This window comes from Centroberyx affinis, unplaced genomic scaffold (assembly GCF_046629955.1).
Source record: "Centroberyx affinis isolate AG114_WGS23_722 - 3 ecotype Tasmania unplaced genomic scaffold, CSIRO-AGI_Caff_v1 ptg002830l_1, whole genome shotgun sequence".
In the NCBI taxonomy this organism is placed as follows: Eukaryota; Metazoa; Chordata; class Actinopteri; order Beryciformes; family Berycidae; genus Centroberyx; species Centroberyx affinis.
In genome coordinates, this window is record NW_027280972.1 from 1 (window position 1) to 16,810 (window position 16,810).

General features: G+C 42.3%; 3 protein-coding genes and 1 non-coding gene across 4 annotated transcripts; 1 reads left to right on the forward strand and 3 right to left on the reverse strand.

The window, feature by feature from the left end:
• Positions 1–786: 786 nt before the first annotated feature.
• trnal-uaa (transfer RNA leucine (anticodon UAA)) lies at positions 787–869 on the forward strand. The gene has a single exon. It is a non-coding gene; the product is annotated as a tRNA-Leu (tRNA).
• A 2,774-nt stretch (positions 870–3,643) lies between these two features.
• LOC139658093 (F-box only protein 30-like) lies at positions 3,644–8,330 on the reverse strand. The gene is made up of 3 exons (XM_071536125.1): positions 8,203–8,330; positions 5,151–7,228; positions 3,644–5,016 (listed from the first exon to the last, which is right to left on the reverse strand). The coding sequence occupies exons 2-3, from the start codon at positions 7,164–7,166 to the stop codon at positions 4,813–4,815; spliced, it is 2,220 nt and encodes a 739-aa protein (XP_071392226.1). The 5' UTR covers positions 7,167–7,228; positions 8,203–8,330; the 3' UTR covers positions 3,644–4,812.
• Positions 8,331–8,763: 433 nt separating this feature from the next.
• LOC139658090 (pancreatic secretory granule membrane major glycoprotein GP2-like) lies at positions 8,764–9,674 on the reverse strand. Its single transcript, XM_071536121.1, has 3 exons — positions 9,548–9,674; positions 9,123–9,237; positions 8,764–8,964 (listed from the first exon to the last, which is right to left on the reverse strand). Exons 1-3 carry the CDS (start codon positions 9,650–9,652, stop codon positions 8,789–8,791), a joined length of 396 nt encoding a protein of 131 aa, XP_071392222.1. The 5' UTR covers positions 9,653–9,674; the 3' UTR covers positions 8,764–8,788.
• A 584-nt stretch (positions 9,675–10,258) lies between these two features.
• On the reverse strand, positions 10,259–15,910 carry LOC139658091 (alpha-tectorin-like). The gene is made up of 7 exons (XM_071536122.1): positions 15,823–15,910; positions 14,927–15,015; positions 14,721–14,825; positions 12,047–12,207; positions 11,819–11,954; positions 10,464–10,558; positions 10,259–10,262 (listed from the first exon to the last, which is right to left on the reverse strand). Exons 1-7 carry the CDS (start codon positions 15,908–15,910, stop codon positions 10,259–10,261), a joined length of 678 nt encoding a protein of 225 aa, XP_071392223.1.
• Positions 15,911–16,810: the final 900 nt, after the last annotated feature.

Here is a 16,810-nt window from a genome sequence, read left to right on the forward strand (position 1 = left end):
TGGATGTTGGCAACCAGACCAGGGCTTGCTCTTTCTCAAGGTCTGCTTCACAACAATTCAGACCTCCTTACATTGTTGTCTCTACTTGTCAGCAGTGGAACAGTGTGAGCAATAATATCCACAATCCTATGGTTCCCTAACTGGCCTGAGTACATTGAGGAGCACTCACACAGGGCCAGAGTCAGTCAGATTAGCATTATAGGATAGGGTTTCTCAAACTTAAATAAGGACTATACATATAGGCTACATAAGGACATCTAAATAGATACAGACAATGGTCTTCTGTCCACAGGTAGCGTGACAACAGAGAAGAGTGTGAAAACTGTGGTCACAATACTTTTTGTATTTCACTAAATGAAATGATAGTGAAATTAAAATGGTCTTCAATTTGCTGTATGTGGCAATCCATGAAGTACCCAGGGGGAGATTCCCAGACCCACTGTTTTTGAACCACAGCTATAAGGAACTTTGTGTTAAAGTATTGTTCCCTAAGGTCAAACTGGCCCTTGGGAAACTATAGGCATTGTGTCAGACCATGGGAGCCTCATCTACATCACTTACAACACTGGATGTTTTCACCATGACTCAGTGTTGAAATGGGTACCAAACTAAAACTGAAATTAAAACTTTCAACATAGCCGTATGTGGCGTGTGATGCATCGACTAGCAGCAGGACTAGATTTATTTGCTCTGTGATGTCGTCTATTTACCTAGGTAACTCCACCTGTTAGTCGCATGTTTGTCGACCTTTCGTAAATGTATATTGTCCCCCTGCGATATACACCCACCAGGATGGCCGAGTGGTTAAGGCGTTGGACTTAAGATCCAATGGACATATGTCCACGTGGGTTCGAACCCCACTCCTGGTAGAACTGCGGAAATTTTAATCAGACAAACTATACAATGAAACCAAGGAAAACAAGTACTTTGAATACTCTGGTTGTATTGTATCGGGCCTTATCGTTGGTGTGGAAGATCAACCACTGCGACAGTTCATCCCCGCCGCTGTGTGGTCGCAGCTGAGGATTGTGCAAAACAAAACAGCAGCAGGGTGTTATGACAGAATTTCTATCCCCCTAAAAAAAAAAAAAGTGTGATTCCCCTGGTTGTGTTTCCTCGCCTCGATATCGCACCAGGAAAGGAAGGAAAATAAAATCATTCCGTTTTCTGCTGATGGTTTTCCTCACGCTGGCTTTTCAAACGGGAACGGAAATCACGCGTGTGTGTGATCTCATTACCTCAAACCACACGCATCCATTGATTCTTCAGTGAAGTTGACAGGCTGTAAATTTGTCTGCTTATCATTTATTAGGCGCGCGTCACCCGCAACACAACACACACCAAGGACAAGACGTGGGCACACCGCCAGGGGAAACACCTTTTTTTCTTTTTCTTTTTTTTTTTAAGGTGAAACACATTTTGCCACAACACCTGACTCAATTGTTCTCCCTCTCCGAGCGCAGCTTACGGGGAAGCCACAATTGTCAAATAGGGTTATGCTGAAGTTTCGTTTTCATTTGAAACAGTGATTTTAGGGCACTTACATTGCAAGACGTAGCTCAGGTAACGTATTGAATTTCAACGCATTTATCCTGCATTTATGGCTCGTTATGCAGATACTGCATAATCTAAAAATAACTTAAATCATGATCTAAAACAAAACCATATCCTGTTTTATCACAGTTGAAGGACAATAGGAAAAGGGGCTTTTCTGTGAAGACAAGCAATTTATAAAGATATGCCGCTCTGGCACCATCTAGCTGTGAACTGGGGGACTTGTTGGCGTTCAACTGGTACACTTACATTTTTTTTTCTCAGTGCAACAAAGTAGTAGTTGAGTCTGCAGGTTTTCATTCCAACCACTGATTTCACTGATTAGCACAACTTCAACCAGTGAGGAGAAGTAGTAGCAGCAGTACTTAATATTAATCCCACACTGGGGAATATCTGGGAAAGTTCTGGGAATCGTAGAGGCATCACAGGCAATGCAAGACAGTAACAAACAGGGCATTTTGGGAAGTATACACCTATTATTGAAACGGCTTCAGTACATTGTAAATTTGTCCAGGATATTTTGAAATTCAGAACTTGTGAAATCAGCTGGTGTAGTGTTTCTTGGGAATGAAAACCTGCATAGACTTAGGCCTCGATGGCACATGGCTGCAATAAAGGTAAAAAAGCGACTTTTAAAAACTGATAGACTCTTTATTAAAATGCTTCAGACAGTCAAACAATGGTGCTGGCATAACTCGATGAAAACACACTTCGGCATGAGTGAAAACTTAAACTTTTAATGTTGATGAAAATGTAGATACACTCCAGGCACCTGTAAAGACTGCTGCCATCCCTAGAAACAAAAAAAAAAAAAAACTTGTGCTACAGTTGAAATATGCCATATTTGTGTCATTGCTGCAACTTTATGTGTGAACCCCAACAGACCAAGATATTGCCTTTGAGTTAATGCTCAGGTCCCCATTCCATTCACACATTTCAAAGGCTTAAACCTGAAGAATGAGGGCATGGAGTGTGCACCTAAACATGTGATCAGTTCAAGCTGGAGTCAATTATGATACAAGTAAAAAAGTATGTAACAGTTTTTATGAAAATGTACTAACGCCGAGAAATAAATGGTATAAAAGAGTATGCGATTGGGCTGAATGATAATTTTTTTTCCAAAGACATCTCACTCACATGCAGAACACAAGGGAAAACAATTCCCACTATTTGAGCAAAATCAACCCCCAGCACTATGATTTACAGTACATACCGTCATGTGCAAATCAATATTTCAAATACAAACCTAGACAATCTTACAGAGGCAAATTTGTCATCCCAAATAAGAGTACCAGTAAAAAAAAAGAAGAAATAAAACAAACAAGGAGGGTCTTAAAAGAATAAAAAGATAGCTTAAGAGTTCAAATAATGTTTGGGCTTTACAACAAACTCTTCCAAAATATGAAACAAAAACACACAAAAACTTTTTCAAAGAATATCAAAACCTTTTCTCACCAATTATTGGTTATTTTTCAGTGTCAATTTCAGCAAAACCTTTTGCAGCTATTCTTCACATAAGGGAACAAAATATTTCATATATGATCACACCTTGTTAAACCACATTTTTTTATCCAAACTAAAAAGATCTAATATCCAAAAATATAATTATAGGAGTTAAACAAGACTGATGACTTCATGTTTTAACGGCACATTCAAATATTTCAGCTGACAGCCTAATTCAGTTACTCACATAAAAACATTAGGACACTGATGGATGACAAACATCTCTTGATGACATGTAAATTGTTAGTCCAGCACTGCAATACACACAATTAGGTTATAATACTGAGTGGTACACCAGTCAGTTCTAAGACCCCACAATAATCAAGTAGCTGACAATTCATCGCGTAGTTTTCAGCAATTTTGTAGACTACACACAATTTACTGCTAGTTATGGCCAGCACTTATTGACGCAGCTTCATGCTACAACCCTGAGACACTAACAACATTTGAACACAGTGGACATGTAGTGCCAAAAAAAAAACAAACCATGAAAATACAACCATGATAAATAACAAATATGAACATAATTAGTGATGCTCATTACCAGAGGGAAGCATGTGCCCGTTATATTTCTTCATACCTGGCCTGCAGGGTTTTGAGGTCTGACATAAGGGAAGGAAACCAAGCTTTTTGCTCATTAGCCACAGCCGCTGATGGATTCCAAAATTCACCAAGTACGTTTTCTATTTTACTAGCCAAACTGCTTTTTAGAATAGAAAGTAACCTCCACACAAAGACTGATTACCTGTCAAAGTAGCTGGTAGAATAGAGAAACTTGCCAACCCCAGCCAAAATGTATTGCCATCTGGCTGGTGGCTAGTGTTAATTCATTTCCCACCCTGTACAACATGCCCGCACATTTGTCAGAAGTGAGATCGGTGTAAAGGTAGATGGCCCACCACCTTTGTTATCCAAACAGTGGCTTCAGTGCCACCTGCTGAATCACAACACACCCAACATCCAAATAGTCAAAATGGAGTTGGCATGCTTATGCTGGTTAAGAGAAATCAACAGCTACATTGAACATGTTCAGCCTTTAAAAATGGCATGCATTGTGTACAGTTGATGTTTGGTCAGTATCTTAAAATGCAGAAGTAAAGCCATGAAATCTAAATGAAAACTATGAGCTTCGAGCATAACATGTATGGTCACTCTAGGTATCAAGGTAAGATATAAAACCGTGCAAGATAAGATACCAGTAAACTGTTCCAGCAGGAAGCAGTTGAGAAATCTCAGTGAGATGTTCAGAACCCCCTCATGACTAGAAATCAAGTGTATCATAAGTTAAGGCTCTACTCTCATTTCCAATGCAGCACAGTACTGACTTTTTGATATAAAAATAAAAACTCTACATCAAAAAATCTGATTATTTACACATCGTCAGAGTATGTAAGAGTAAATCTTCAGTACATTGGTATTAGTATATCCATTAGAGTGGAAGATACAAGGCTAGCACTTTAATTTGTTTGTTTATAGTCCCAGTCTGTGATTGCAGTATGGCAGCCTCTGTTGAAACACAATTGCCCCACCACTGGCTTTGTTAACATCGTCATTTATGGGATTGGAGAGAATTTGTTTTTCCACTGTGAAACAAAAAAGGACTAACAGTATATGACAGCTAACCATGAGTTTCTCAGGTATTTTGAGAGACTTAAATTTCTAATGTTTGTAAACACTGGAGTAAAATACACCTGTACTTTGAGTTATGACAGTTTAAGAAAGTCCCAAAAAGCTGATTGTATCTTTAAGAATGACTCATGCTACTGGCTTGAGGACTGAACGTAAACACCTTCCCTCTTTTGTGAGCTCCCTGGTGAAACACATGCATGGCAGAGGGATTGCCTCCTCCCGACGTGCGATCGTGTTGAACTTGCACTTTTTGAGATGGTCAGCCATGCTGGCGATGTTGGCAAACTTCCACTCATTCACTGTACCAAAGGCTGTGCTGAATCGCCACACCTGATTGACATACAACAGAGAATCAACGCATTACTTCTCACGCAGTGACAGACATTATTGTATGTCTTACCTAGACTAACGGTTGCATAATGTGTTTGTTACATTGGCAAGAAATGACACACTCAAGGACTCACCTTATCCGTTATCTGCCACGAAGAAGACCCATCAGCACGCCGTTTCTTCTCCCACAGCAGGACGACCATGCCACGCATCTGGAGCAGGCTAGCACACACGTCTCTCATGGTGCGGGACACCCTGGACAGTTGGCACAAGCTAAAGCCGTCCAGGAAGCTTGCTACATGCTGCAACAGCTCAAATGGAAGACTGCTGAGATGGTCACACTGGGAGCCAAAGCGACAGGTGTTTTTTGGGAGGTTGTCCCCGATTCTCAAGGGTAGACCAGGCTGCACTCCAAAAGAGCCAAGGTGCCTATCGTGGATGATTCTGGAACCCTGTACAGACGGGCAGAATCGTCTTTGGGAGTAGGTGCAACCATAGTAGGCCAGGGGGCAGCGGTGCTCCATCCAGCCATTGAGTCCAGCATGGATGTCCCCGTGAACATTTTTGAAATGAGAGGAGAACTCGTCCCGCCGGAACAGCTGCCCGCACACAAAAGTGAACATGGAGCGCTGCTTGGTTTGGTATCGGGCCACACATTCAAGCACCAAGTCCAGCCTGAGAGTGTGGAAGGGGCTCGGGTTGGAAAGCTGCGGGCTGGCGTGATCACAGGCCGACGCTGAAGCAATGTCTCCCACCATGGTGTTGGTAGCAAGAATGGCTGAAGGAAAGGAGAACGTCTGCGTACCAAAGTCAATGTGGTAGCCATCGACAAACCTGCTGTCTGAGATCCCTCTGCCTCCTGGTGAGTCACCGAGGCAAAAGAGCAGAGCTGCGGTAATGAGGTCGATGCCGTGGAGGCCCATGGGGTCGTCTGCAACTTCCAAGTCAGATGTGTCTACTGCCTTGTCCTCCATCTTTGCCCGAAACAAGTAAGGGTCTGACAGCAGAGCCCGTCGTCCGTTGAATGTAAACACACTCATTCCTCTAAGCACTTCTACATTCTGCAGCTTACGCTCCAGGCATCTATACCCGAGTTCAATGGGCAGGTGTTGTAATAAATTATTTCGCACATGCTCAGGCAGCAGGAACGGCATTGGAGGTGAAAGTGGTGCTGGTTGGGGCACAGGGGGTTCCAGTGCTACAACAGGCATGGAATGAAAAGGCATCTCTGGCCTGACATAGTAGGAATTATTTATTGGCTCGTTGATAATGTCATCCTTCTCGTCTTCGACAAACAACTCAACAAACTCATTTTGTTCCACCCAGCTAATCTCGTCTTCTTCCCCATCTGTCCCCACTGCACAATCCACTCCACCTACTGCTCCGAGCTCACACTCTGAATCAGAGTCACTCTCCTTCATATCTACATTCTTCACATCCTCAACGGCAAAATCACTATGACTATCACCATTTTCTCCGTTGTGAAGCGCTCCGTTCTTATCAGTCTTTTCCCCATTTAAATTTCCTACGATCACATTGACATCCTTGGAATTAGAGAGGATGTCCAAGGCAACTGCTAAACTTCTGCTCGTCTCCACCGAGGTCTTATACAACTCATTATAGGGCTCGTCTTCCATGTCCACTGTTCCATTACTCAACATTGTCTCTGGTAGACTTGATGCTGTGGCCATCTTGTCACTTTCATCATCTTGCTTATCCCCATTCTTTGACACATTGGTTGTCACCTTCAGAGACTCTAACAGCATCCTCTGATCCTGCAGGGCCAAGGCCATGTCTAGCTGCTCCACCTCATCAAAGTCTTTGCTCAAGTTTTCATAGGACTTGCGATCAGCATAGCTCACAGGCCAGCGGTTCCACTCCATAGTGCAACACACCACACTTGCTGGGCACGTCTCAAGGTGTTCTGCCATCTTGATCCTAGCAATAGTGAATGGACAACCGAATCCGCTATTTAGGCAAGGCACCCTTTCATATGGACACAGTAGACGATGTTCCTCTATTTTGCATGCGTGAAAAACTGCCCCACAGACAAGAGGACAGCCAATGAGGTCACAGGAAACACCCGTCTCTGGCCTTGTCATGCATCTTCTATTGATGCACTTAAGGCAGTGGGTGTGCAGGCTCTCCATTTTCACGTTGTTGCTCCTTGACCAAGTGGTGCTTCCAGGAAAAAGGGGTGAAGTTTTCAACCCTGAAACAAAGGCAAGCAAAAATACTCTTTTCATAAATCTTGAGACATTGCACTGATGCCTCCGTAACCATCAATGTTTTCATGCTGTAAGCCAGGGCAGCAGTCAAGTGTTGGGACACAACCATGTGACAGGCCAGCTATGATACCATGCTACCATTACATTATCCCACTGACATCTCTGCAACCCTCCTACGTGAAACATGTGAAGTCTCATGCCTTAAGAGTATTCTGTGACTTAATTCCTAGACATGTACTCTCAAAAACATGTTTACTAAATCTTTAAGCTGTTCAATAACATTTCACAACACTCCTCTCTTAGGTTACATGGTCACACCGGTTCTTCAAGGACCTTAGGGTACACTTGACCCCTCACCTCTGACTCTGAGAAACAACTGTCCATTCATGTTGTTTGATGACAAGTCTGACAACAAAACCTGAAGAATTTGAACATGCTATGCAGACTGTTTGCCTAACAGCAAAAATAGACCCATGAGGTTAAACACCTCTGCGGTTGGTTAGACTTGTGTTAAGGGATTTGTAAGATGATGTGTCCTAACTAAAAGACGCCAAATAATAATTTAAAGAACCACAACGATATTGCAAGCCCAAAGTCCAAACCGCAGTGCCACACACAAGAGCCATTGTTCAAGTCACTGCAGCCATGGCCAACAACAGCTAGCTAAATTACGCAAGCGTAGCTGGCAAATTAGCAAACAGCTAAAAACACAAACAGGACCGGCAGTTGGTTCTGGCAATTAACAACAAAAGTTTATCTTAGGGATAACGAATGAAACTTATTTAACAAATAAAAGCTAGTTTGCATGGTAATTGCGCCACTGACGAAGCTGATCTGATGAGACACAAAACTTTGTTACACAAAAGCACAACAACATCAACAACATGGCCAGCAAGCTAGCATTAGCTAGCAGCTACAGTGGCTAGCTAGCTAAGTTAGCTTTTAGAAAACTGCTTACCCGAATAAAGGGGCAATCCAAGCCTCTTTTATTATCTTTGACGTTATCTCAGCTCTCAGAAATAACGCGAAATCCAGAGCTATAAAAACAGCTCACTGTCACAGACTCGAGTCTTCTTATGAGCAGGCTCTGACTGGTTTCTAGTTTGCTATATGAGACCTTCGCTGTTCTGCCAGTCGGCGTTTGTGTTGATCATAAAAGTGTGGGGCGCTAGAGTATCACGTCATCAAGCAAAAGACCAGTAACATTTGGCTAAGCGACGCAGACCTATGAGAGCGCACTGAAATAGACAAGCCGGGGAATACCCCGAGGATATTATACAAGTCATCACACATCTCTGCGTGGTTATTAGGCTTTCTAATGGATTCAAATTCCTGCGAGGCAATTCAAATCACATAGATACTTTTACAATGAAAGAATCAGGGACAGCACTTAGAGAAATCTTTATTAAGTTTTGTTGCTTTCTTACAAAACAAGAAATTAGTTTTAAACAGAGAAATATATGCAACTTTAATTATTATCATAAATCACATTTGTGTGTGCGTGCATGTGTTTGTCCATTTGTTTGTTTCCAAGGGCCCCTGATTCATGAGGCCACCTCTGAGATGTGGTGAATGTTGGACAGGGTGAGCTGCGCTTCCTGCGCTGGGTAGGAACGTCTGGAGCGAAGCCATAGCCTCCCAAACACCCCTGTGACCAGCAGCAAGACAACAAGCAGCCCTCCGAGGACAAAGGTCTCCACAGGGGGGACTCCTCCTGCATCTGCAGAGAAAAGGAGACAGTCATCCCACTCTGCATATCAATTGTTGCATACATTATCTAGCATCTGCAAGGCTTTGAAAGTTTGAACACTTGAATGACTCTACATGAACTCAATAAGAGTCACAGAGATGGTGCAAAAGGTATCAGTGGGAACATACTCAGACTGGGCTTGTCCCTTTCTCCCAGAAGTCGTCTGATTGGTCCATAAGATACTGTATGGGACAGGGGGATGTCTCTCCTTGTCCTCCCTAATCCATCTTCACCAGAACAGTTCTGTTTTTGCAAAGGGTTGCGTTGGCAAACACATCAGTGAATGACAGAAACAGAGGGGCTACCAGCCTCATTGTCATGTACAAGTTGCCAACACAGCCTCATTGTCAAGCAGTGCGTTAATTCAACTACAATAAGAACCGTTGTCCCCATAGATTTTGCATCAAGGCAGCTTAGCTACTAGCTCATCCATCTGAAAAACAATTCTAGTCTGCTGAGTCTATATTAAGGACATAAGCTGCACATAGGCTGCTTGTCTGAACTGGCCTCTGCCTGCCAATTTGAGGAATGGGTATGACATGAGCTGACTCACAGGCTGGCAGACCCCCGGTGTGTTGTGGCAGATCTGGACGTTGCAGTGAAGGAAGACGTCGGTGTAAGAGCTGCCCACAAACTTGAACATTTGTATCCTGAACATGGCCTCTGGACCTTGGCCATTCTTCAGCACAGTCAGTGTCTGTTCGTTTGACAACACCGGGCAGCTGAGCGAGAGAGGGAGGGGTGGTGGTAGTGAGATCTACATGTAGAATGCCATACAGTACATTCACAGCAAGAAACGATGAGGGAGAGCTCTAGCATTTCATGAACAGACTTAATCATTTAACTTGTGTGATTTATTGCAAAGCTAACAAAATAATGCAAACATTATTTTCAAATGATTCAACACAGCAAGAGACAGGTTTGTTTGAGTATTTTCCCCTCTGGCATTGTGAAATCCTTCTGCATTTCATTGCTATGCCGTTGCTAACAGTACAAAATACTGCCTGGTTGTCAAGGGCATGCACAGCTGTTGAACTGAAACGCATATGGCCTCAGACAGCGGTCACATGACTGGGCCCAGAGAGTTGTTGTCTGGCCAGCTCTCTAAGCAACTAATTCTCTTATTTCAGATTTCAACAGCGCTCTCGTAAGAGGACTAAGTGCTGTTTGCCAGTGTGATGAAACAACATGGCAACAGTGCATGTTTCAACACATCGTCTAAATACGATGTTATAAAAAACAAAAATAGAGAATTCTTTTTTTATCAGCTGTGAGACACCAAGTGATAAAAAAAGATGCCTTGCTGCAAGCACCAATGCATGTATAAACTGAGACAGCAATAAAAACTCTCCTATTCAGTGCTGCTATTTGCTTGTATATTATTGTTATTCATGCAGTATTACAAATTGCAGAGGTGTGGTTGCTCATTATAAAATAACAGATTTTGTTCAAACTGTCTTGAAACAGACCTGTCCTGGATGAAGGTGTACTGAATGTTGCTGTACGGGTCACTGGTGGGTGTAGCCCAGCATCTCTCCATACGCAGCATCAAGTGAGCTGGTATCTAGGAGACAGGGTGAGGTGGGGTGATGGTCAGTCATTCTTCACACAAGGTAAACACTTTTCCATAGTAGGTCATCAGATGCTAATTCATAGTAAGTAAACAACAGCTGTAGCAAGGGGTTTCTGGAAGCTGGAGAGACACATTTGGAATCGGCACAAGTCTTTCATGTAGGTGAAGAAAGAGATGGAGATGTGAGGAAAGGGGCCTTGCTGGAGTGTGTTGGGGGTTGTGTGTGTGTGTGTGTGTATGTGTGTGTGTGTGGTGGGGGAGTGGGGGGCTTGTAGACCATGTGGATAGAAGCACTGATATCAACTTCTGATAACAACATGGAGAGGAGGACCTGCACTCAAATTACTGTCTAGTCACGGGTGGAGTGTTAGATTTCCTGCATGGCCTGGAACATCCCACCACACAACATATATTGCTTAACATGGTGTAACACCGTGCTTAACCTGATCCAAAAATAGCTGTCAATAGCAAGAATACTTCAAACTCTATTTCGTCCCATTCACTAGTATGTGAATTCTCTCCAGTTTAGTTTAATCGGTATTTAGTTGGAATGCTTTGTTTTGGTATTTAATTCCTTTAAATTCTCTGAGTCTTTAATTCCTACTTCTATTCGTACTGCATACACAATCTTGGGGCTAATCTTAAAGGGGCATTTCACCCACAATACATTCTAACTCTGTTTTTTTGTCCCCCTTCTCCCATTTATAGAAGGCCTGGAACATCCCACAGCACAACACATTGCTTAAGATAGTATAACAACATGCTTAACCAAGTCCAAAAATAACTGTCAATAGTAAGAATACATCAAACTCTATTTTGTCCCATTCACTAGTATAATGAATTCTCCCTAGAAAGACTTTTTGTTTCAGTCTTAAGTTCAACTGACATTTAGTTGGAATGCTTTGTGGTATTTAATTCCTTTAAATTCTTTAATTCCTAAAGAGCCCTAAGCATGTGAAACAAACTGAAACTAGCTTGAACTATATTTTCCCAACAGTATCATTCAGTGAGACTTTAAGCTAAGCAATGTTTTTATTCATTTGCTGAGCTGTAGTTAACCCCAAACTGAATAACTGGTGTGTGAATCTCTCCAGTTGAAAGACAAATTCAGATTAATTAAGTCTCGAACCAAATGTAGACGATTATTTACAGTTTGGGAATATGTGTGAGGTTTGTGCATAGTAAGCAGCTTTGTTTTTGGTGAAGTGCCCCTTTAATGAAGATAGTTATGGAAAGGGAATACTAGATTACCATGAAAACTTTCACAAAGATGTCGTCATCCAGGGTGAGTGATGGCACGGTGGTCCACCTGTCCTCAAAGGCCTCATCTTTGTACAGTAACATTGACACTGAGAAGTTCCCATCCTCTGTGTTCAGAGTAATGGTTCTATAGAGAGAACATTTATAGAGCCACAAGTTAGCACCAAAGAATTTAACGAACAGATCTATTGTCCTCTAGATAAAGAAACCAATGCTTACTTGACATCCACTCTAATCATGTTTTCACCGTTGGGTTGCTGGACCATGTAGTTGATGGGGTAGCGGCATACAAACGTTATGTTAATGTAGTTTCTGGTAACAATATCTGAATCGTTATTGCGTATGGTGTTGATGAACATGATGTGTGTATCATCTGAGGCCTAAGGAGAAAACAAGACAAACATGAGGGTCAATCAGAAAAGAATTAGAATAAGAATCATTTAAATCGCTATGTACAATAAATGTCTTGAAATTTTACTTTTTTTGCAAATACACAGGATCTGATATAACTAACCCTTGTGCTGTTTTGGGTGGCATTGGGATTGAGAACCAATGCAGAAACCTAGCTTGGGTGTTAAGGGAAAGGGAAGTTGATAGTATGTGTGTCACTGAGGTTATCAAGTGGGCACCTCTTCTTACATGTTTCATTGAATTCGGCTCACGAAACCTCCAGATGCCTCAACAATTCTGCCGTCCTACTGAACTATACTAATCTACCCTTTATCTACACTTGAACACTACTTAATCTGGTTCACAACAACTTCCACCAATGTCTAACCTCACTTTCAGCCTCAACAATAGTCTAACTGGACAGCTGAGCCTGCTCAAAAGTTCAGAAGCTGAACTGCAAAAACAGTCATAGGCTGAAGTGGCCCGTTCATCAGTTGAGAAACTGAATTTTACCAACAATAATAAGCTGAGGGGATGGCTGACCCTTCTGGCTTGAAACAGCCATCAGCAAACAATTATCTGAATTCTTGGTGACACTGGTGCAGAGACTTACAGAGTTTCACAGTATTGATCCTACATGGTGCAAGGCCAGCACTACTTTGCATACAGTGCAAAGGTAAAGTGTAAGACATGATAGACAGCAGTACACTGTATATGTATCAATGTACATACTACATGTGCATTCAACATTCAATATTCAGCTACAAGCATTCGAGAAACATAGCATATAGTATCATGGCTGCAGCTGTAGTGAGGTAAGTGTAATAACAGGGCAAACGGTAAGGCAAATGTAAGATAGAGGTAGTTTTACAGCATCTTCCAGCTATAGGAATCAGATTGAAAGCTACAGGAGAAAGGTCATCACATCTCCAGGTAGCCATGAAAGAGAGTGGTGTACCCGCACCCTTTAGGCCTCACCTTGGGACACTCTTTCCCAAGCCATAACTTCAACAGTTATATTCCTTTCACACACCATAAATGTGAGTGATACAGTTCAATGCTCAGATGCTGTCTACTGACGTAGGTGAAACCATAAAAAGGAGACGGGTGTAAAGGTTGTGTCCAAGGTTTGTCTGGGCCCCCGTCGAGCGCAAATGGAGGATGGGACCTGTGGTTATTGAGCAGGATGAATTGCCCCATGCCCTAACAGTCCAGACATCTTTTACTACCTCTTGGTAAACACACAACCCCCCACTATGACTAGTTTCTACAGCGAGGGGAACAGGTCTTCATTACTGCACAAGAGAACCCCACTGACACTTGCACTTATCACAGGGAAATACGAAGCCTCCGTGTCGGTGCGAAACCATCAGAGAGACACGACCGAGGGCACCGTCATGTTTCATTGGATATGGCCGACCTCTAAACTTAACTATTCACTCATTTCTTCTCTGACAGTGGGTTTTAAAAGGTTCTAAGTTCATGGTGAAAAGAAGATTGACAGCTACGGCATTCTTCTCCTTTAGCAACAGCATGTAATCCAGAGCGGGCTTACTTCCCTCAAACTGCTATGCAAAAGCCTTGTAAAACTGCTGAGGTGGGGTAAAGGGAGATTTCCTCCCGCTTCAAAGCTGTGTTAACCTTTTACTCGCTTTACAAGAAAAGCCTCTATGCATTCCAAGCAAGCAATTCAAGGGCACTCGTGTTCTGAAGTACGGATTTATGCCTTGCCAATGTTGAAATTGTCGTCTGGGAAGCGCAGGCGCTCCATGAGAGTGGCTGGAGGAAAATAATCAGTTGGCTAATGAATTATGGCCTGCCTATTCACTGGACCTTAACACACGACCATCATTTCCATGTAAATCCTGATAATTTAGAACTACAGGGCCATTCAGGCACCCCTCGCTGCTTTGAATAATGTCCTGGGCTGTTATGGGGAAAAGGAACAACGCTACCCTTCTTCCTTGAAATACACGCCACTCCCCTTCTTTTCTCTCCGCTCCTTTCTGTCTGAGCTCAGAGTATGTGCCTTTCTCTGTCCACCTTATTGTGCTTGCTATGAGCTAATTCCATAGTGGCGATCTGAACGCAGAGGCCCACGGTCCACACTTGCGTCATACAAGGAAAAAAGTGGCTTTTCTAGTCTTAAGTTATTCAAGTTATTTTTAGTGTTATGTAAAGTGCAGTTGCCTCACCAATTTAGCTCCTCTTTTGGCACTAAAGAGATCCAGACAGGGGCCAGTTCCCACAACAACCGTGGACATCGTAAAATAGATAATTTATTATGATGGGGATTTTATGTTGCCAATAATGGAGATACCGACTGTAGTTTGTCTTAATGCTAGTGTCTTCTTCTTTTGTTAGAGTTGTTCTAAATGACTGAGTTCACGTGCACAATTTGATTAGTTAGAGTCTTAAATCCCTCGGACATGGCCTGACCCAGCAATCTGCACAGAATACATCACTTTTAAGGAAATGTTTAAGAAAAGATTGTAGGTCATACCATTATAGTTCCGCAGTCAGAGAGATTTGTCTTAATGCTGAAAACATAGTCTTCTCCAACCTCAACACCGCGGCACTCTGGATCATTTAAATGCAAATCCCAAACCTAAGTAAGCAAAGCAAGGAAAGCAAGTAAGGAAATAATTTAGGGTGTCATTACGCAAAGTGCTAGGGAAAATACTTTGAGTTTTGTTGGTGTTCACTTACATAAACTGGAGGCACTTTGTTGAGGAAAAAAGTGCTGGGAATAACAACCTCCATATGGTCGTTGGTACAAATGACAGTTTCATTGAGCTCTAAGAGAAAGGAGGAAGATAAAAACAGGTTAAACCTCACTCAGAAACAATATTCTATTCAAATTGTTAAAATTTAAAAGTAAGTAAATGACTTTAACACAGGATATGGCTGATTTTGAAAACTGTTACAGACTAACTGACCTGGGTTGGAAGCAAATAATTTAGGCAAATAATTTGTGCAGCTTGTTTTAACCAGATGGGTGTGGTGGTGTACCATATCAGAACAATTAGATACAAATATCAGGCAAGTTATCAACAATATCAACGTATACTACTGGATGGTAACCTCAATCTATCACTTAATTACGCTAAAATAAATCATATGACCAAACGGTATTTGAAAATAAATAAGGAGGATCTGCAGACTATGGTTGTTAACACAGCGATGCATTTACCAATCCACTGGACTTGTTGTAACTAACCCTTTCAGGTAATCTAATGGTATTATAAATATACATATAGCTATTTACATTGTGCATTTTCACACATTTAAGTCTCATGGACTATATCCATATATTTTCAACATATACTATGGATATCAATTACTTTTGAATGTCAAATGCAAAAACACATTGTTGCTGTTGTGGAAGAACCTATTTTGATTATATTCATGTTTCATGTTTCAAGCTTTACATGGTCCTTTATGTTTCAGCCAGGGAAACCCAGTCTAAACCTATAGTCATCAATCTGAAAAAAGTGTCTTTCTAAAGTCCTGAAGACTTTCTGAAGATTTTCCCTCCAACAGCAACATGTTCGACCCTGGACAGATCGGCCCCAGAGGCGGTTTGATCTGAGGTGTGAGCTCACCCTCCTCCTCAGGCTCCAGATAGACAGCGGAGGTGAACATCCTCATGGTGATCAGTAGCCAGGCAAACACCAAACTGGCAGGTGCCATCTTCCAAGGAGTCTCCCTCTGGTTTCTCTTCGGCGCAACACTTCAAGCACTCCGCTCCTTCTTGGCCCTTTCCCCCAAATCTGTGAATCTTCTGGGACTATTCAACGCAGCTCGCTGTCACCACAAGACGTAGTACCCCCTCTTACTCCAACCCTCGAAACACAGCTCTAATGAACTGGGAGCCTCCCTCCAGCCTTAAAACACCAGCTTGAATGATGTCCCTACCAACAATGAGATTCCGGACATGAATAGAGGGAACCGAGGGGAGTCCAAGGTAACACGCATGCAAACGCCTATTGCGGCGATGCCCTCTTAGTAAACATCTTACAACCGTTTCTTACTACAGGGAGCAACAAGAAGTCTGGTAACCATGCAAAGAGAAACAACAGTACTGGGCTGGCACTCTTTGTTGTCTACATCTTTTGTCTGCACGTTTTAAAGGGCATGGCAAAATCTTTACTGGTGCGGGAATCCCAGTCAGTCAGACGAAAAGAAACCCATTATGAGTCAAGGGCAGTTCACTGACGATGCCAAAGGCCCGCGAGTGTACGTGTGTGGTGGAACAGGCCGTAAAATACATAAGCATAAACACAAGAAAGGAAAAAATATTCTTTCCATCACATTTACAAAAGCTTTTGAAACGCAGAAAATTTTATAAACAGCCGCATATCTGTTAACCAGCAGATGCTGAATCCCAGACAATTTGTAATGCTGATATCAAAAAGGGACTTTTCAGCTTTTATGAGATTAATTTACAAGATTAGCTTCTAAGACGCTTCTTGTGCTTTTTTTGTCTTGCAAATAAGACAAGCGTAGGAGTTAGACGGGATTGTCTGGTATTGTCTCACCAGACAACTGGCTCAAAAAGGATTCTCTGGAGGAAGAGAATCCTACTAAAAT

Bases quoted from the DNA above. Each gene is read 5' to 3' on its own strand.
- LOC139658093 (XM_071536125.1), bottom strand. From the start codon at position 7,166: ATGGAGAGCCTGCACACCCACTGCCTTAAGTGCATCAATAGAAGATGC. The intron at 5,017-5,150 runs GTGAGTCCTTGA...TATGTCAATCAG, and splicing joins CGTGGCAGATAACGGATAAG to GTGTGGCGATTCAGCACAGC.
- LOC139658091 (XM_071536122.1), bottom strand. From the start codon at position 15,910: ATGGCACCTGCCAGTTTGGTGTTTGCCTGGCTACTGATCACCATGAGG. The intron at 15,016-15,822 runs GTGAGCTCACAC...CCTTTCTCTTAG, and splicing joins TCTGGAGCCTGAGGAGGAGG to AGCTCAATGAAACTGTCATT. The intron at 11,955-12,046 runs GTAAGCATTGGT...TTCTCTCTATAG, and splicing joins ATGATTAGAGTGGATGTCAA to AACCATTACTCTGAACACAG.
- LOC139658090 (XM_071536121.1), bottom strand. From the start codon at position 9,652: ATGTTCAGGATACAAATGTTCAAGTTTGTGGGCAGCTCTTACACCGAC. The intron at 9,238-9,547 runs GTGAGTCAGCTC...TTGCAAAAACAG, and splicing joins CACCGGGGGTCTGCCAGCCT to AACTGTTCTGGTGAAGATGG. The intron at 8,965-9,122 runs GTATGTTCCCAC...TTTTCTCTGCAG, and splicing joins AAGGGACAAGCCCAGTCTGA to ATGCAGGAGGAGTCCCCCCT.